General features: G+C 40.2%; 1 protein-coding gene across 2 annotated transcripts in view; it reads right to left on the bottom strand.

Annotated features, from left to right (window-relative positions):
* Positions 1-17,273, bottom strand: part of Shrm (shroom) — a 49,197-nt gene extending 31,924 nt beyond the window's left edge. The window contains exons 1-2 of one of the 2 annotated variants that reach the window (XM_017142496.3): positions 17,142-17,273; positions 9,514-9,821 (exon numbers count right to left, since the gene is read on the bottom strand). In XM_017142496.3, the coding sequence (XP_016997985.2) occupies positions 9,514-9,720 (207 nt within the window). In that variant the 5' untranslated portion in view covers positions 9,721-9,821; positions 17,142-17,273. Of the gene's footprint in view, positions 1-9,513; positions 9,883-17,141 lie in introns of those variants that run through there. The other variant, XM_044393351.2, reaches the window with a different exon arrangement.
* Positions 17,274-20,992: the final 3,719 nt, after the last annotated feature.

A 20,992-nucleotide genomic window follows, 5' to 3' on the forward strand; every position in this document is an offset into this window, starting at 1 on the left:
GCCGATATGCAACAGAATTGTTTTCTGGGTCAACTACTTAGGGTTTGCCTCTCTGGTTTGTTTTTTTTTTTGGTTTTTGGCCTAGGGCGCATCGCCAAGAATTTTAATGGTTCCAATGGTTCCAATGGTTCCACTCTCCGAATGTTCCCAAGACCAAGAGTCATTCATTCACTCAGTCACTCACCCAGTCAGTCATTCAGTCGATCGTCGTGCAGTTTCATTTCAGTTCGTTTGGATTTGGGGTTTTTTCTGCCCAATTGCCGTAATTATTTTGTCTCTCTAACACGAATTTAAATCAGCAACTGTCCCACGGGGCCCTTTACTTTACCTTCGCTATTTTCTGTCTTTTTTTTTTTGGCCCATTTTATTCCTAGAGAAACCTCTCTCAGCCCAAAACCCATAATTATCGGCCACAGCTGTGTGCCCATGTGAAATTGCTCTGGATGAGCAGCTCCGGCAGCACCATAAATCAATGGCCAGGGCCAAAAGTCCGGGATGGAGATGAAGCTCAAGCCATCCACTAAGATGGAGCCCAAACTGGTGCAGTGGGTCACAGCTGGATCCGTTGGATCCGCTGGAATGGGATTCTTAATGATCCCGTGCCACGGGCGAAATCAAACTTCCGTCCGAATGGAAGGCGCGTGTTAAATAAATCACTTGATGAATTGTGCTAAGTGCCCGACTTAAACCGCCTGCAGGAAAAGCGAAACAAATTGCCTGGGAAACTGCTGGGGAAAGGTGACTGCGGGCCAGCTGGGCGTATGCGTAATATTTGTAAATCCATTAAAATTATATCAATAAAGAAAGAGGAAACCCGGCAGCGAAACCTGTGGCTAACCTAGCGGGATAATGGTCACATTATTTAAGAAAGCATTTCTTTGTTTGTACAACTCGGTTTCCGTTTAGTTTAATTGTTTTTTTTCCTATTCCCCGCTGAAATATTATTGTGATACAGGGAAAACTTAAGGGCAAAAGAAATTCCATACTACGTATGTCATTAACTCTATGAGTTTTTGGGAATTTTCACTGGGCCTCAAAATTAATTATTGGTTTTAAATTTTTTGAAAGTATCTTGAATATGAAATAATAATATTTTTAAAGTGATATTTCTGTATAATTTTTTTCGACTATTATAATTCATTTCATAGTATAAATAAAATTCTTTAACGTACATTTTGACATTACAATCAATTTTAAGAACCAATTACAAAGAAATTTAACCTAAAATACTGATAATGTAAAAGGGAAAGTTCAATACATAGAAGTTCTACTGTATGGCATTAGTCAGACGACTTTGGCTTGCATCCAGTAGACTTTGTTTGGAAGTATCGCCGGCTATCACCGAAATGCTTGACTCATGCCTCGCCAGAAGGTCAGTAAGTCAGTTAGTCAGACTGTCAGACATTCTCAGTCGCGTGATAAGAGACAGAGACAAAGAAAGAGATGGCAGTAGAGACAAAGAAAGAGACGGGGACAAAGACAGATTGACAGCCGCCCACATGTCTCGCAAAAGATGCGGAATCCGCAGCCGAGAATGCAGTCAACTTGGAGATTTTCGTGTCTCCGATCAGCCTGGCATTTATTTTGGCCACAATGATTTCGTGAGGAAAATTTGTAAATTTTTTCTTCTCCGCTTCAAAGCTATTTTGATTTGCGTTTTCCATTGTCGCTGGCTTTTAATGGCCAACACGAATTTGACTCTTTCCAGCGGAGAGTTGGCCAAAGAAAAGAAATTGCAATCAAAATGCGAGCAAACGTGTCAGTTGTTGCCAACGTGGCCAAGCTTCAGACTTAGTTTCGGATTCAAATTCAGCTTTAGCTTTAACTTCAGATTTGGATTCAGCTTCAGCTTCAACCTCTCGGCTTCGGCTTCAGTTTCAACTTCAACTTCAGCTTGGATCGTGCTGCGATTTGGATTTGAATTTGGCAATTGGCGAGAGCACGAACGACTCGCAGAAGCCCGCGGGCCTCGAGCATTAGAATTGAATTGCAAAGAGCCCGAAAAACCTGGGTCCTTCCTACTGCCCTCCATCCACAGCCCAAAGACCCCCCTTTTGCCAACCAACCTGGCTTGCGTGCTATATTGGCCATTTATCGTCAAATTAAACGCATATCGCTGTCAATCTGCGCCCAAATTGGACACAGTCACAAAACGGCAGTGCGAGCCGGGCCAAAAGTGATCGCACATTGGTTTGAATAACAGCGAACCAATATTTTTAAAGGATTGCTGATTAATAATATTTTTTTAACTACACAGAGAAAATTAAGCAAGAAGACTGACGTTCTCAAATTAAGTATTTGTATTCTCAATTTGAGGAAATACTGATTTTGTGGACAAATTTTGAAAAAAGAAGCCTATTTCTTTCACCATGTTGTTTCTCTCTTATTTGTCCCCGTTTTTTGAGAAAAAAATTTCTAAAAAGACTCAATTCCAAGGTATTTTATTTAAAAAATTGGTACTGAAAGTAAGTACTTTGTACTTAAAGTGAGTACTTGGTTTTATTTTGAGTAGAAAATTCTCAATTTAAGTGCACCGTTCATGAAAAATTCTCTCTGTGTACTATTTTCTTTTGTAACTTCCGTTTTCTACACCCAAAAAAAACTTGATATGAAACAATGATCGTTTTTACGTTATGTGGTATCAATTTTGATTTGATATGCTCGAAATGTAAAGAACAGGCCAGTTGTAATTTCGAATTATTTTTTCACCCACCTACTTATGTAACTTTAAGCGCTATCTCGCTCTGTTTCGAATTAAGAGAGTTTGTACTTTTCGCTCCCAATCGCGTAATTTAAGTAATCACATTTTTCTTATCCTCTGAGAAGTCAGAGAATCTCCAAAAGAGAGAGAAATCGGTATTGCATGGTAAAAACGATATGCCAGAAATTTACTATGCGCATATCGATTTAACCGCAAATCGATTTTTGAATTATTTTTAATTTCTAAATTATATTTATAATCTTTGGTCCATGGTTTTAAAGAAAATGGAAATATCCTGATTAAGAAAGCTTTTCTCTTTCAGTAAAGAACTTTGTGTTACAGAAAAACAAGAAGACAGTCTACTTGGCTTGCCCATTTTTGTTCCCAAAACGACTCTTTTTGAACCACTGTTCAATGGCCGGCAGCCTGAATACTTATTTGGCTCGTTTCCAGCGCCGCAGATTGCGTAGCTCTTGGCTTTATAAAATCAAAGTGGCAGCCAGCTCTGTGGAGGTCCAGGCGATCCCCACACTTTCGGGGAAAGTTGGGGAAAAACGCGGGGAAAGGCCGAGGAGGCTGCGGCGATGACGTCGATGGCACTTCGATTTCGACTCCTTTCGCCAGCTGTCAAGTGATTGGAGAACCAGGCAACTGGACAACCCGGCCAACTGGCGAATTGGCGGTGAATCCCTTTAAGTGGGCCACCGATGAAAGTGAATCTGCGGTTCATTAGTAATAATTTTTGGCAGCTCGCGGTGGGTGAGACTCATTAGTGGCGAATGAGTGTGTTTATGTTTATGCAATGCAGTTTCAGTGAAATGAAATGAAATGGATTTACTGGGGATCAGGATCCGAGGCATCCTTGACCTCAATGGCCGCTTGTGGCGTTAATAACTTTGGCGAAACTGGCCGACTGGCTGAGAACTGGTAATGGACATGGCATGGCAACTGGTCCGATCTGATCCACTGGTATCGTAGCTGACCAGGTCTGGTCCACTGGCATCCACTTGGTTTCATACAGTATCGTATCGTATCGTATCCACCGGTCTGGTATGCCGACTTGGCCCCGCTTGGCATGCGGCTAGATTTATGGCCAGTGATAAGTTTCAGGCGTGCAGCAAATAAGAACGAACATGGCCAGTCGAGGAACGCAACTCAACCTCAACGGGCCAGGCCAAAAAGGAGCCTGCGACAAGAACAAATAAATTGCTCAGGTACACAGAGAAAATTCGGTATTTAAGCCTAGTACTCACTTCAATCAAAAAGCCAACGAAATGAAAATCTCCAACGAAATTTTGATCGCGAAATATTTCGCCAGTCATTTTTGTATAGAAATTTTCGTTTTGTTGCCTTTTTTATTGAAGTGAGTACTAGGCTTTATAGGGAAATTTTAGAGATCAGTTATAAATAGATCAAAATAAAAATGATAATTTTCTTTTGCATGTCCCAGATATTATAATGAATATTTGTGAAGACATTTTTGAAGTTATAAGAATCTGAAGAAAAACAAACTGGTTTATTTTGGGAAAATATCTATGATTTCAATTTCTATTATCCTGAATTTCTGAGTATCTGATACATAGAATCTAAAATATCTTTAACAAGTATTATGGTGTTATTCCAAGTGATCTTCCTAAAATTAATATAATAACATATTTAATTCCTGATTTAAGAAATTAAAAGTATTTATTAAATTTATACTTTATAACCCAAATGTTTTATTGAACATGGCCCAATTTTGATCCCTCTAGGATATCTAAATTATACTAAGTATGTACGATTTTATTTAAGTTCAATCTTCTCTGATTCTATGCACAAATCAACCATCTTTCGTAGGACTTTACTATTATTCTCAGTGCAGCAACCCCAACTGGTTCTTGAGATGCGGGAGAAGAGAATGCCAGCTCCAGAAGGTCAGAAGAACACGTACACATATCACAATTTATATATATACACTATATATGCATATATCCAGTTCGGCTTGGTTCAGTTTAGTTCGATCAGCGGAGCGCAACCAAAAACTGTGTGTGGATCAAGTCATGAGTTCCCATTTTGCGCTTCTTGGTTCGCTTCTTGGACTCACTTTCACACATGTGCCAATGGAAATATGGAAAATATTTGCCATAATTAGCCCTGCTGCGAGACCCTTAATTAGCCAGGCCCCACTGACCATCCGCCGAGAAGCCAAGAGGCGAAAATCGCAGAAAACCAGAAAAAGAGTCACCAGCACACAGATCCAATTAGAAAGCCGAAAATCTTTCACTCGGTCACTTCACTTTCTGTTTTTCCAGCGCTGAGGATACGATCCTCCAGCTGGCGACTGACGATGATGATGACAACACAGAAAATCGAAATGGCAAATCATGTTTATTTTGGCCAAATTGCAACTGGATCGAAAGGGCAGCTGTCGCTCTCTTGAGCTTCTAAGTTGGCATTAAATTACGAAGAGTTTCGCTTCAGTTCGATGGCAAGAATTTCAATGGCTGCGGCCGCGGCCGCGTCCACTTTTGGCCAAAACGGCCACCAGACGAATGAATCTCCGGTAATGGGAACGAGTCTCTCGTCTCCGTCTCGGTTTTTTCCGTTTTTCTTGCTGTTGACCTCAAAATTTTCGTGGCTCGAATGTCGCTTTGTCTGCCGTTTGCTGGAGGAGAAACAAAAGTGAAATTTGTTGCTCGTGTGGGTTCAAGAACTAGCCGAAAAAAAAGAGTAACTTCGCAACGGAAAATGAAATCGAAGTTGGCTAGGAGAGCAGAAACGGCACCTGGCCAAAAATGCATTTTCACTTGGCCTGTTAATTAATTAAGACAGTGTTCGCTCATAAAGAAATCTTCATGCCCGTTGGCCAGAAGCAGAAGTGCATACAATGGGTATATAAGCATAAGCAGGGCATTTTCCAAGACCGGAACAATGGATTCCGATTCCGATTCCAATACCGACATAGGTGAAATTTTCCACTACATATTTTCATTTTCCGGGGCCACAAAGCCATGAAGATGAAGGAGTGTTGTGTGCACCTGTCGCCAGAGCAGCGCAATTATTTGTTATAATTTTTTTATTTTTCTTCAGCTGAAAAAATGCAAAAGGGAAGAAGCTAAGGCTTAAAACGCCGGCGGTTCGAGTTCAAAGACGAGCCAAAACAATTTAGCTGGAATCTGGCTAGAATTTAGCTCTGGCAGGAGGCATTGTTGCTGCTTTTTGTTCATGTTGCTTGTTGCTTGTGTTGCTGCTGCTGCTGATGTTGCTGTTGCTGCTGTTGATGTTGCTGCCGGACTGTTGGCATTAATTAATTGCAGAGCTGAAGCCTCCTATGTGGCGTGTGGTGTGGTGTGTGAGAAAACAAGTCGAGAGTTGGGGCTGGCGGACTTAGAGAACTAATGAGCGTTAAGAGTCGAGCTCAACTAAACTGAGCTGAGCTGAGCTTGAAGCGTTCGACAGGCAATGGAAATGAAAATGAAATAGAAGACAGCCGTGGAAATGCCAGCGAACACGATGGTGGGATACTCTTGGGGAGTCATTATAATAGAATGGGATTACGACGGATGAAACCAGTACTACTATATTTTAATGAAAATCTAAGAAATCATTTTATCAAACATACAACTTGTAAGTATGGAAAAATCTAAGCGTAACGATTTTAAGTCTAATTTTTCACAAAAAACCACCTATATTTTATCGAAATTAATTTGTACAAATATGAAATGCCATAAGTTCCATTTTATCAAGGGGTAAAAAGAATTTCTAAGAAACAATGGATACCAAATAAAACTCCATCCAAAGTTTTTACGTTAAATTTCCTATTCTAAATGAATTCCTCTCGGGATCCCCAAATAACTTCTAAAAATAAATTGCTAATGTTGCTATAATCTCGTCTTTTAATTCTTAGTCTCTTCAAGCCAAATTCTATTTATAACTTCAAAGATCTTAATTCTTAGACTTCAAGTCTCTTTAAGTCCAAGTCTATTTATAATTTTAAATACCTCCTCATTCCGCCCAGAGTGTTAGCCATTGAGGCGTGGACCAGACCGCTTAGCCGCCCCTAATTGCGCAACTTCCAGCTCCCAACTCGATGGGCTAGTTCGGCTGGCGGAGATCTCTTTTGGCGAAATATGCGATCATTTCCGCAGCTAAAAGGAAAGCTCTGCGCGGAAATGAAGCGACGATTAAGGTGCCCCACTGGCTTCAACTTGATCAGCTCACGCTTTGGCTATACAGCCAACAAACCCCCAACAAACACTTGAACTTTAAAAAGAAATACCTAAAAAAAGCGATGATTCCAGTGCATCGTCAAGTGCTTGGGCTGAATCGACAGAAAAAAAAAAGACCAAAAAGAAAAAATCGTTACATCTATAACCAAAATATTTTTCTTTAGAAATCTGCGCATTCATCTAAAGCAATGAAGAGAGGCTGAAGAATGGACAGCGACGACCTTCGTCAAGCCCATTGGAAACTGCCCACTAGCCATTGCCTTCTACTTCTGCCACATCTACCCATTTACCTATGTATTACCCATTACAGTTGGTTTTGTCAGAGATTCCGGCACTAACGCTGCTGGGGCGTGGCCACAATTAATTCGATTGCAGCTATAAATAGCCCAAAAGAGATTGCAACGCCCAGCGGCGCGATATAGGTGCGTGGAATGTGGCCTAATCGATGCAAAAATATCCCAGCCAGACCCCGAAAACTAGTTCTAAGTTTGGAGGATCGCAAGGGGCGACTGCGACTGCGACCACCATCAATGGAGTATGGAGTTTGGAGTACTGGGGCTTCGAAGTTAGGAGTCTTGGGGTCTAATAACTGGAACTAAAGCGTGCGCCGCGCCAGTAATTAGCGTTTGTGGAGAAGCTCAAAATGTATGGGGAAAATGAAAAATAAAACGTTACAAATGCCCGAGAATAAAGCGGTTCAATAACCTGCCCGCCATCGATCCGCGAATCGATCCATCCATCCATCTATCGATCGCCATTCTCTTTCGACTTCTAAGCCAGGCCCAAAGGCTATGGAAAATACAATATCTCCATGCTATTTTGCAAAAAGCCAAGAGGAAGGCGCAGAGATGATAACAATCGGCATATATGTATGGTGAATATGAAGATGGGGCCACAATTAAGAATGGAGATGATTAATCAAAAGTCGGAGCTTTCGGTGATAAGGTCAATGCTGTTCCAATTCTCAGCCACATTTCTCCAACTCTGCCCAGCTATCATCAACACGATCAGCTAGGTGCACTGGGAAAAATCGGAGAAAAACCGGAAAAGATTGTAAAATTTAAAAAGAAATGAAGGAGGATACCTACATATAGTATATGTAAAATATTTATGATCTATTCAAAATTTAACATTCTAATATTTAGTAATTCTGGCATATGATACCAATTTTTATTAGTTATAAGAACCCAAAATTTCTATCTCTGTACCATCATCCGTGAGCTATGTTCTTGGCATTCTGCTCTATTCTGTTCATAACCTCTTTTCCTCTTATTGCCACATTTCTCTTCTCTCTGTTTTCTCGACTCGACTTTGTGCCACGCTCGGAGGCAAGATATAATTGATCGGATTCACTTTGATTGATCGGATCGTCGCTGTTGATAATGGTACCGTTAATTTGGTAAATTATTTTGCATTTTGGACGCAAACCAATCCATTTTCCAACGTGTGGCATTCACTGTTCTTCGATCGGGATTACATACACACACTGCAGAGGGGCGTCCCTGGCTCCAAATAATTCAGTTAAGGTTAATGGGTGACGGGGCAAATCAAACAGAATCGTTCGCATATGGTATGTTTCTGTGTGTCTAATGAGAGAATGGGATCATTGGGGGCAAGTCGAAATGGAAGTGGAAGATTCCAAAATATTCTGGGAATTTGGCAGCCACAAAGTAATCATTAAAAGTAATTATTCTATTATTTGAGGCACCACAAGATATTCGAGAAATAACTTTCTTTCCAAACGTTAATTAGTTTTTAATGGATTATTTAGAGTTTGATATACATAAGCTTTCTGTTTTTAGAAGGCGAATAAACCTCTTTATTTTTAGAACCACATTTCTACAGCTTCCTTATCAATCCCCACATTTTATCTCATGAGCAGAAAAAGCAACAAATAAAACACCAAAACAAGCAGCACTCATTCATTCATTTGGCACCGAGAAAACAACTTCACACGCAAGTCGACATTCCTACGGCTTCATTCATGGCCAGTTGTCCAATTAATAACTCGCATTCGCATCCTGCGGAGGAGAAAGATGGCGATGGGATGGGGAGTGCTTCGATCGATCGATCAACGGATTCCCCCAGATGATCCCAAAAATAAACAAAGCTCCCCAAGTGGTAAATGTACCGTTCTCTGACTCTTTTTTTTGGGTGACTGAGTGACACATACACGAGGGATACACGAGATATTTGGAGTATCGAAAATGAAACTTCCCCGGGGTTGGGCAATGCAAATGGAGGTCAGGCCCATAATTCAATTAGGAACCTGCAGTGGTCCGAATATCGAAAATCGAATTCCCAGACTCGAGACCCACTGTGCGTGGGCTTTTTGGCTCCGATTCGTTGCGTTTCATTTGTTTTTGTGGCTTTTTCTCCAGCCTTCACTTTTGTTTCGTTTGTTTGCTGGCCAAGAGAGCCGAGCCGGGTTTATTGGGACTGTGAGTCAGCCCCGTGTGCGATTGGAATTCTGCGCGCTTTTGAGGATTTATTAACAAGAATAATAAAAACAAGAAGCAGACGGCCGAGGAAAAGAAAACTAAAACCGAAACCGGTTGGTAGAAATAAGAAGAAAAAAAAGATGTAAGATCGAGAGAGACTTACCTGTACAGAACCGGCAATCGATGCGGAACTGAAGCTCACGTTGCTGTTGCTGCTCCGACTGCTTGCCCCATTGCTGTCCTTCAGCAGGAGCTTGGACACCACCGAAATCTTATTGTTGTTCTCCGGCGGCTCCATTTTGGCCAGGTTCTTCTGCTGCTCGGCCATTTCGGAGCCATTTCCGTTCTCCTTGTGGTTACGCATTTTCATTTAGTTTATCTTTCGCTTGTTTTTCGACAATCGATCGGTTTGTTGTGATTAGAAGATCTGCCGGATTTTCATTTCAATCTCATCTTTTTTTTCGGCTACCTCTGAGAAGGGTCAGACAGACAAGGTTTATGAGGTTGATGGTATCAGAGAGGGATTTAGGTTTTATTGTTTAATAAGTTAGGTGTTTATGCTTGGGATTATTTCTGAATTTACTTTAAAATATTTTTATGTTCAACCGTTTTTTTCAGTCTGTAGAATAGTTATAGATTATTTAAAAAATTGTATTGTTTTCTTATCTAAATGGATTTATTTTCTATCTTAAAAGTCCCCTTTTATTTGATCACTTTTGCTATCTATTTCCAAACCCATAAAAAATAGTTCAAAAATGTAAACTACCGAGATTGTTTTTGTGCAAAAAGTCCAGGAATTATCTTTGAGTTTCGGCTTCCCCTTCTTTTCTGCTGATGCCATTTTGCGATTAGACCTGCCCGATTTTCATTTCAATCTCATTTTTCGGCCACCTTTTAACAAGAGTTATGATGTAAGCGAAAAATACACGAAATTATATGTGTTAAATTATTTTAATTTGGTCTGGCGACACTTTTTGTGATCGCTGTTTTGTTGGATGTGGTGGGATATATGGCTGCTTTGCACTTTTATTTCTCTTATCGGGTCCGGTCCGCAACTCGCATCTTTGGAATGCAGTGCAGCCAAACCAGTAAGACGAATCCGCATAGACGCGCCGACCGAAAGAGACGGGGATAGCGGGGCGGAAAGAGACGGGGATAGCGGGAAGAAGCGAGACGAGCGAGGTAGGGAGGAAAATTGAATCGATTTCTGTTGACTGCGTCCGTAAATATTTGTTGAGTTATTTGGGTTTTTGTGTAATAAGTTGAGCGTATTATGTGTGTGGTAAAAATAAAAAAAAAAACGAAGAAATGTATATAAAAAAGTGAACCAGGTTTACATAACATTGACCCACGGAGACGAGACGCTGAGACGAGACGAACACTGAGGGGTCTAAGCCAATAAACAAGTTTTTGTTGTGCATTTTCAAATGCGATTTGGCGACTGCATTTCATTTCGTTTCGTTTCGGTTGGACAGCATATTGCAATAGCATATAGCAAACGACCCACGCAGTTGGCTCTTTCAAATGTCATCGTTTTCTGTATGGTTTCCATGCAAATTGATGTCCATTAAAGCCGCAGTTGCAGCTGCCACTTCTGGCCCGTAAACTTCGAGTGTTTAATGCATAATTATGAGCCGCTGCTTTCGGCCCAAAGAACTGGAACTGGAATTGGAACTGCAGAGGCTTCGCCATCGCCATCGCCTTCGCCATCGACATCGACTCGACATCGACTGGGGCTCCAGCTCCGGCTCCTAGGCGAAAACTGGATTCTGCCAGGCTGTTGACAAACCCAGACACAAAACGAAGACGGAGCTACACTGAACGGAAGATAATCCTTTCGATGGAAGGAGTAAAATTGTCATGGTTTTAGTATACCAAATGCAGCATTACCTTTTTATATAGTGAAAGATTCACTGCTGATTAACAAAGGTATTGAATTTATAGGTTTTTTTTGCACCCCCTTCCATTGAGGTAGATTTGTTCATATAATTCCCAACTAGTTACGGCAAAAAATTAAAGACTAATATTTGTGGATATTTTCTTTCTTTTAAAATCTTATACAATTGCTATATGCAAGCACTTCATATATTTTGCATTGAGATACATTTGTTCTTATAATTCCCAACTAGTTACGGCAAAAAATTGAAAGACAAGTTTTTTGTGGATACTTTCTTTCTTCTAAAAACTTATACAATTGTTAAATGCAAGCACTTCATATATTTTTTTAAAATCTTCATAGAACCCATTCCTGATTTCTCTCAGTGCAGCACCAGAAGACCTAGGCCCAGGCAAGAAGCCCCCAAAGAGGAAGCCTGTTTTCGGGATGGGGGCAAAGTACGTGGTAGATAAATCTGCTGGCTCTGCAGCTTCAAAAGTGCAATGACATTGCTAAATGCACTTTCATGCCCCCGGGTCTCTTGACTTGCGACTGAGAAAGCTTTCCGGCTAATCACCAATTTGTTAATTATGGCCTTGGGTAGAATTTTCGATTTCGGCCAGTTCCGAAACTCTCTTGCCTGATTGCTGTTGAAGTGGCTTTTCGGTTCGTTTCGGTTTTTTCACTCTGCAACGAAATTAGACACTTTTGCTGGCCCACAAAAATTCCAAGTCAATATGCAAAATGACAAAAGCAACAAAATCGAAAAAATAATGCGGAAAACATGCAAAATCGGAGTGGCGCCAGCGAAATGAGCACACACACCCCGGCACACGAATGCAGTCCCAATACCCCATAACCAATAGTCGGCTCCCAGCTCCCCAGTTCCCAGTTCCAATTCCAGTTAGCAGCTCCCAGTTCGAGTCCCCAGAACGGGTTTTTATTGCCAGCCAATCGATGGCGAGGTCACAAATGGCTAAAACCCCGCCAAAGCGAAACGCATTGATCTCTATTAACAATAATGTTCGGTAGATCCAAAGAAAACATCAAATTAAATACGGTTTCAACACATCTTCCTATTGACTGCCGTTGATATCTTAATCTCCGCAACGAGAATCTCTTGAAAGGACAATAAATCACAGAGATATTGTTTTGGCAACCTTCGGGATTCTCCGCTTGAACTATGACCCCTGTTTCCACTTCAGTAAACCATATAGCCAAGTGTTTGCCTATCAGCTTAAAAGTATCTGCCAAATATTACCCGCTGTGTAGGTGGTCGTATACCGAAAAAAAACAGAGTGTTCCGAGATTGAGATGCCCGGATACCTGATAGCCGCATGCAAAGAGGCCCAAAGGTCGTCGTAAATCTGAGCTGTAGTGTCAGCTACTAACAAGCGTAACAAAGCGGCACAAAGATGAATGGAAATTGTTACCTGTGCCCGGTTATGTGTTATGATTATGTGTACCTATGTACCTGGGCGGAGGTGTTGTTGGCTTTAAAGGGGAAGCACTGGGCGAAATTGAAGGGAAAAATAACCAATATGTATCAAATTACCCTCTCAATTTGTCAAATTTAATTAGCAGCGAACAAAGGTTGAGACTCATAAAAAAAGTAATAATTTAATTAAAGAGAATGCAGGATACATGCTATAAATTAATAAAATACATTATTTTCTTTGCATAAAATTACTTAAAAAGGTAATTCCAAGTTACGGATATTTTTTTAGATTTTTAAACCAAACCTTTTTTGAAAACGCTTTAACTTCCCTTTTAAAATAGGCACTCTTTTATTGGTATAATATTTCATATTTCATCCAAAATTAAATGAAAACCATAGTGAATTTTTTCTAGCTTTAATTGAATTTTTCCCTGTGCACTCTCTGCCAAATCATTATAATTTTGTCAATTCTCACACAACCGCGAGTACCTGCTGCAGAAACATTCACACCGAAAGGTGAAGATCGCGAGGCATTCACACTGCACAAAACCAAAGCAAAAGATTGGGGGTGATATGGGGCTTGGGGGACAGAAGCAGACGCATAAATTTACAATTAAATGTAATTCGTTCGCTGGATTTCCGCAAAAAAGGGCCCGGCAACATCGGCAATTGCAACCTGCAGCAAGTTCAACGCTTTCTTTACTGCTTCGCCGCTGCGCTTGGCTTGCAGCAAATAACACAAATAGATGGAAAAAACGGGGAAAAAATATTCCCAAGCCGCGCTTCTTGGTAGTTGCAAATAAAATACAAAATACACCCACACTCACAGCGAGAAACCAAACCCTCGCGAAAAGAGAAAGAAGGCGCAGATTTGAAACTCATTCTCAGCGGCATTTGTTTATGATCCTGTCAACTACCTAAGCAGATCCTGCCATCCCGTCAATTGTTTTCACCTTACTTCCGTCGGATCCCGGATTTCGGATCTCGGATCTCGGGGCCCAGAACACCATATAATACCACATCCCTGATCCCAGATCACAATCTCGCAGCAGGATGCTACATCTCTTGTTTGCCCGTGGAAGTTGTAATTGGTTTGGTAAATTGCGAAGGTCGTTGGCTTCGGAAACAAGGTCGTTCGTTTCGCTTATCATTTCCACAACAAGCGAGATGCTGGCCCAAGGTGGAAAGTATCTGCTATATGGAGGCAGCTACAGATACAGATACACACAAGTGGTATGGGGCACAAATATTTGCTTAGCGAATTCCTCGCACTCTATGCAATGCAAATATAAATTGTAAAAACTCAGAAACCCCCGGAAAGAATGGAAAAGGGTTGAGAGAAGGTAGAAAGAATTTCTTTGGAAATTTCAACTATTCCTGACGCAGAACTCTATTTCTAGCCATAATAATAATAATTTATTTAATCATAAAGGATTTAATTGCAGTAGCTTTGCCATTTCCAAATAGTTTAGAGAACAAATACGCTTTATGAGCTTAAGTATTAGTTAAAGAAAATAATCTCTATAAAAATATTTATTACCGAGAACTCCTCGATGGCTTAGGAAATTCACTTTAAAACTGTTCTGCAATCTTAGAAAGTTTGATCGCTTCTTAAACAACTGTTGTTGCTTTTACCTTTGGTAAATCTTTTCCTGTCTCGCATTTCCCCTCCCATCTCAAATAATGATGAAATGGCAATTTCTTGGGAACCTATTTTTCGGGGCCTGTTGAATTCTTCTGGAGGTATTCTCCCCTATATCATTTGCCAGTGTGTTTATTTGCTTAGCTGGACTGTCGCGAGACGGAAGGGGGATCACACTTTTTTGCGCAATTTGGGAAAATACTTTGCATGTCGTTTTCCCGAAATTGTAGCTTATTATGTGAGGAATTTACAGCTTTTGCGAATGAGGGAACTCAGATCTGAAGCCGAATTCTCGGCGAGTGATGATGTTTCATTCGGTCTCTGTTTCTGTTTCGGTTACAGTTCCACTGATGTTTGCACTACTTAGTTGTGACAGATAAGATTATAATTAGTCTTAGCCCGTCAAGCCGGTAACAGTGCCCGATAAGATAAAACTCTCCACGGAAAGAGGTAAGAGGGAAAAAAAGCAGAAAAAAGAAAAACACAAACGGGTTGCCAATGAAGTTGACAACTTGAAAAGGCTGGGAATGAAAAGCAGATAGAAAAGCCAGTCGTCAAATATGGCAAGGTCGCAGCTCGCAGCGCATTCCACGGATGTCTGTTTGCCTTCCTAATTAAATAGATCATCATCGGGCCATCCAATTGGCGCTCGACAACACATCTCGATAATTTAATCAATCTCCCGAACGGCAGCTCACATATAAAAGACATAACCGAGAGACAAAACAAATTTTACGCATTTCGAAATGAGTTCAAAACACCCAAGAGCCAAATGTTCGTCACTGAATGCCGTCGAGTGTATTGAACTCAGTTTTGCTCCACCTCCACCTTTACCACCACAACCACCTACCTAAGGTAACTGGCTACACGGAGAAAAAATAGTATGAGCTATACAACTAGTGCCCTATAGTTATAAGAAATATCTTTAAAAATAAATACTATCCTATTTTGAAAACCTTTAACTATTTAACAACGAAATTTAAATATTATTTAGGGATTCTTCTATTAATTTCTTATATAGAACTTTCCAAAATATTTGTAACTACAAATTCTAATATTATAAATTTTCTTTCTCTGCAGCAAACCCCCCATTCCTCCCACAAATCGCTGGCAAGTTGAGCAAACAAGTTTGCTTTGAAATTCTTGAGTAGTATTTGATGTTGATGCTAAGCGATCCCCCCATCCCCTCTTTCCTGCCGTCGGGACAGTTGATAAGTCGTCACATGGAAACGACATGGAAACCCTACGCCTGCTCCGAGTTCCTTCCCCTCGAGACCCGCCCATTCGCCCATTCGCCCATTAACGCCCACTTTCCCTGGATCCACGATTGCAGTGCAGAACTGTCACCTGGGCGGGGGAAATACGATTTGAATTATTCTTTCTGCCTCTCCAGCTCTTTATTATCCGTTATCGCTGGCAGAATCAGAAGCGGAATTCTTTAGCACTCGAGAATTTGTTTTCTTCTAGCTTTGTTGGCTATGCAAATTTTTCCACTGTCTTGGGGCCTCTGCTTCAGTTATTGTTTAGGCCAATTCAGGCCAATCTTTGCATTTAAATTACATTGAAAGTAGATCGATTATACGGTAGTTAAACTGCTAAATAACATCAGCTTTTTTAATTTAATGCTTTCAGAAATAGAATACAGAAACCTGATTCATAGGTTATTAACATTTTGTTCTTTCTAATATTTTTAGTAGCACTGTTGTTCATTTTCTATATCACTAACCTATTAGTTTTCATTTTCCTCTAGTTGACTCTACCTGCCTTATCAGCTTTTCAATTGCATTAGTGTTTTTCTAACCTTCTTTGTTCCGAGTTCTAACACTCCCTGATCGAGTCTAGAACAAAACACCTTCGGTTTCAAATTCTCTGAATCTTTTTTGGTGCACTAGCTTATGTAATTCCTCGGTGGTCTCACGAACCACAGCTCAGATGCCAGTTCTAAGATACATTTGCCAAATGAATTATGTTTCTTACCACAAATGTGTGTGTTTTTCACGAGCGGCGCCCGTCGTAAATAATCCAAAACACGTACTGCCCCGACACCTATTCCACATGGGAGGTTATGGGGACTTTTCTAAGCCAGGTTTTATTTGGTTAGAGGTGTAGAAATGGAAACGAGATCGGATGGTTTCGTCTTTGAAACTGACCCATGCGAAATTTGCAGCTGCTCTTAAGCTCCACCTTGCCTCTATCCCCGTCTCGCTCTGGCACTCTTTCTTCCCGTTCCCGACGACTCTTTCTTCGACTCCTCACATGCAGAAGAAGAAAAAGAAGGAGCCGAAGAAGGGGCAGAAGTTTTGAAGCGCGGAAAATGGCAAGCGCCAAAAACTGGTTGGAAAAATCGCTGTTGTTGGGGGGAAAACTTGTTGGGGCAGCCACGAAAAAAAAATAAGAGAAGACGCAGAAGAATACGATGAAGATACAGAAGAGGGAGAATCTGAAACTTCTTGCCACCCGCTAAAAGGCAAAAGCAGCCGCAACATTCAAGTTTTTTTTGTTTAAGAACTATTTTTTTGGGCGGAAGAATTCTTAAAGTCTCGAAGGTTGATCTTTGTACACGGTTTTCTTTTTTGTTTATGTTTGCTGAATTTTGTAATTTTTCAGGCGCATTTTTACACGACACCTTTTGTTTTTGTCGCTTTTAATGCCGTTTCGTGCTTCTGGCCACTAATTGTTGTTGTTTCTTCGGTTTTTTATGACTTGGCTCTCTTTGGTTTTTTTTCTACGCGAGCTTAAGAGCTGATTAAACTTATTCACAGCATATATTCATTGAGTAGAAACTGCATTTAATTTGTTGTGCATTTTCGGTTGCTTAATTTTTTGTTAACTCACAAGCTGGCACACACACACGAGCACGCGGGGCACACAGGTACACTGGTATACGGACACGAGCCCCGAATCGCGGGGCATGCAACGCTCTGGGTTTCCTGGGGTTTTCCGCTTTTCCTCACGAACTGCACGGTGCGAGAGCCAAAAGAAGACTGAAAACTGAAACTGGCGATCGGGCAAAGCTCGTGTGCCACAAGACTCTCCTCTCCCAATCGGGCTCATTCTCACTCCATGGCTCTCTGGGATTGCGAAAATGCCGCAGACCTCTTTAAATATATTCATATGACACGACTTGGAAATACCACATACAAATTATGAAATAATTACACAGAAGAAAAATCGGATATGAAATGGAGTCATTTCTACCTTATTTCATATCAATTAAGAGCCTATAAGATTTATGTCAAATTTATGATTTCAACATATCAACATGATATCTTATCATATCATCTAAAGCACCAAAATTTAGGATTTTTGAACAACTACATTAGATAAACATAATCTTTATTCTTATCAAAATAATCACTTGATCCTTAAAAACTATAAAATTGACCACCTCATATCAGTCTGATCTTTTGTCAATATATTTTCTGTGTACCACCATAGGTTCTGTGTTAAATTTATTAGTTTTTTTAGATTATTATTTATTTATTAGTATTTCATAATGATATAGAAGATCTTACAATTAAACATGCATTTTAGTTGGAATGGTAATAATCTTGAAATTTAGTATCTTTACTGAAATTTTCCCAATACGGTTTGTTATTAATGTTATTTTTTTTTTTAATTCGGAATAATATCTATATTTATTTTTGTATTCTCTGGTTAAAATATCTGTATATTTATGATATTTTGTTTAAATTTAAGTTTAATAAACGAATGTTTATTTATATTCACCAAAAGTAGGCAATGATTTGTAAATATATTCATTTCAGAAGAAAGAGGGTATTTTACTATATTTCCTACCTTTTGCCTCAAACTAGTTGACCAGTCGATAATACCCTGGGTTTCTACGAATGGGCCACGTTAACAGCCAGCTGGAAATCAGTCCACCAGAGAGCCGGAGAAAGAGAGAGAGTATCTCTATCTTGAGACGGTGCTAAGCTGTTGTTGTTGTAGCTCTACCTGCGGCTCGGCAGTAAGTGTGTGCGTGAGTGACCAGGAGAGAGAGAGTGTGCCAGACCCAGTGGTAAATTTAGTGCTAAATAATGGGGGTTAGAGCCTCTTATCAAGCAGAGCCAAAGCAAACAGGTATATTTGTATTTCGTATTGAAAGTCACTTATCTCAGTGGGAGACTGAGAGAGTGAGAGACAGTTTCGGCTGCTCTCTTCGCTCAGAACCTGTTGCCGTTGTCCAGTTCTTATCCATAATGGAAAAGGAGAGCTCGGGAAGAGGGGTCTGGAAGAAAGAGAGAGAGAGAGAAGCGAGCCAAGAACCTGTTGCGGCAAAATGGCCTGCAACTTAGCCAAAAACCAAAAAAACTGAACCCGAAAAAGAAAACAAAGGGAATAAGAAGATCGTGTGGCAAGACGGCCAGCCAAAAGAGCCAGCGAATGAGGAAAGTAAGGGAAAACGGCTGATAAGCAAGGCCGTTGGGTCCAGTTCACTTCGGTCCAGAAAAGAGATCCCGAGATCCCGGGCATCTCGAGGACTCAAGATTCCCATTCCCATTCCGATTCAGAATCCGATTCTGATTCACTCAAAGTTGATTTATGTTCTGTTTGCACTTTTCATTTTCAGCGCAAGTTGATTTTAATTAAGAGTGTGTGCTCTCAGGAGAATCTGAGGAGGAGACAGGCGACCCAAGACCACCAACGAAGTCGGGGCTCTGAACTTGAACTTCTTATTCTTACCAAAAAATACAAATCTTTGAACAATGCGCTGGGTTTCTTTGAAAATTGCACGTATTGGACGGCAGTCAACATGAATATTTATTGCTTTTCTTAATTCGTGTGACTCTCATATAGAGCGTTTTAAAATCAATAACGTTGCTAAATAGGAAAATAATATAATTTAACCGATTTGCATTTAAAAATAAAATTTCAACCTAAAAAAAATTAAATGTTTGAAATTTTGGCCGAAATTCCCTTTGACAGTGGTTGAAAACATAATAGATTGTATTGATTTGATGGATTGTAGGTGAAACTCAAAACAAATCTTTAATGGGTGGCATACTTCGGTTAGGTTCAAAGCGAAGATTCTGAGAAAAATGTTCCCAAAAGTATTTGCCGATTATGTATATTTCTCTAGAAGATCCCCTTCAACCCTATAATTTAGATGGTGAGATAAAGCAGTTAGTCGAGGAATATAATCAATTCGCAGAGCAAAACAAGAAAATTAAAAAATTTAATTATAAATAAATTGTAACCCAAAAAAGAACGTACCACTCTGAAAAATAGGAAGTACAATGTTTTAACAGGAACTAAGAATTAGATTTGTAATGGAGTGTTTTGGGCTTTCAGAAAAGAATCTAATTAAATTCGAACTTGAACCCTTTGGCCCAAATCAAATTGGGCCTCAATCACTTTATCGGGCATGACCGAACCGTTAAATCGAAAGCTTTTGGATATCGCACGCGAACCAGGTGCTAATGAGGCATTTTGTTTCTGCTTTGGCTAATTTATTGTTTACGGCCGTGCTAAGAGAGTGGCGCAGATTTAACGGTACAAGCGAAAGGTTGGCCCAAACATGCAAATATCACTTCGCAAGAATCCCGAAGCCAGAACAAAGACCAATCAATATCAATGGCTTTGGTCTAACAACGGTGTTTATTTCCAGCCAGATCATAGATCTTCAGTTCTTCGCGTCTATTTCTATTTCCGATTGGTTCAATTAACGATTTTAGACGATCTGTTTTGGGATCTGACCCATCTGCAATGGCATGGCGTACAACACCTCCTCCTCAACAACATTTCCCATTTCGTAGTCCCAAAAACCGAGGTTCGCACCTCCAGTCGTCATTCCCAATTAATCATCGCTTTGGCTTGTTGATCCAATCGCATTTGCTTTGCAAAAGACACAAGAGAGTTATGAACTGGGAAAGTGCGAAAGGGAGAGGGCGAAACACGTTTTTAGGAGGGGGTGTACACGGCTAAAAAGTTGCGGTTTGGCATTTAATGTTGGTAAATTTAGATAACAGCTATGAGTAATGGGACCTTCCTTTAAAAATTATTTTGGCAAACTATATGAAACTTTTTTGCTAATATTATTATTTCTCAATTACAATTTACATTAAATAAATATACGACTAGAATTAAGAAAGAGAGATAGTGGTTAAAGTTAGGTTTGGCATTTAATGTTGGTAAATTTAGATAACAGCTATGAGTAATCAGACCTTATTTAGAAAACTATATGGAACTTTTTTGCTAATATTATCATTACTCAATTACAATTTACATTAAATAAATATAAGACTAGAATTTAGAAAGAGACATAGTGGTTAAAGTTAGGGAAGATGATCTTTCTAACATTCCTAATATTTTTTTAAGTTTAAACATGATAGTTCCCATTTCTCACCGTGCATGTAAAGGGAAGCTTGGAATGTGCCGAGACTATCAATCAATCTGCTCTTGCCCCTTGCCCCCCAACTACCAAATTCGGTCTATTGTCCGGCGGCTGTTACCAAATCCGTAGACCGGCTTGACTTTCCATAGGAAAAGCCCCGAAATCAGCCGAAGGTTATCGGTTATCCGGACTCCGATTCCGATTCCGTCGCCAGTTTGGATCTGTTTAAGCATTCAGGTGTGCGGAACGTGTGGAACACTCCCTCATCATCGGGGACGGGGACCCAGATCTCGATATAGCGATTATATCGCACTGGAGACCCATTTAACGTGGGAAACGGCAATAACAA

Source organism: Drosophila takahashii, chromosome 2R (genome assembly GCF_030179915.1).
Source record: "Drosophila takahashii strain IR98-3 E-12201 chromosome 2R, DtakHiC1v2, whole genome shotgun sequence".
NCBI classification, from domain to species: Eukaryota; Metazoa; Arthropoda; class Insecta; order Diptera; family Drosophilidae; genus Drosophila; species Drosophila takahashii.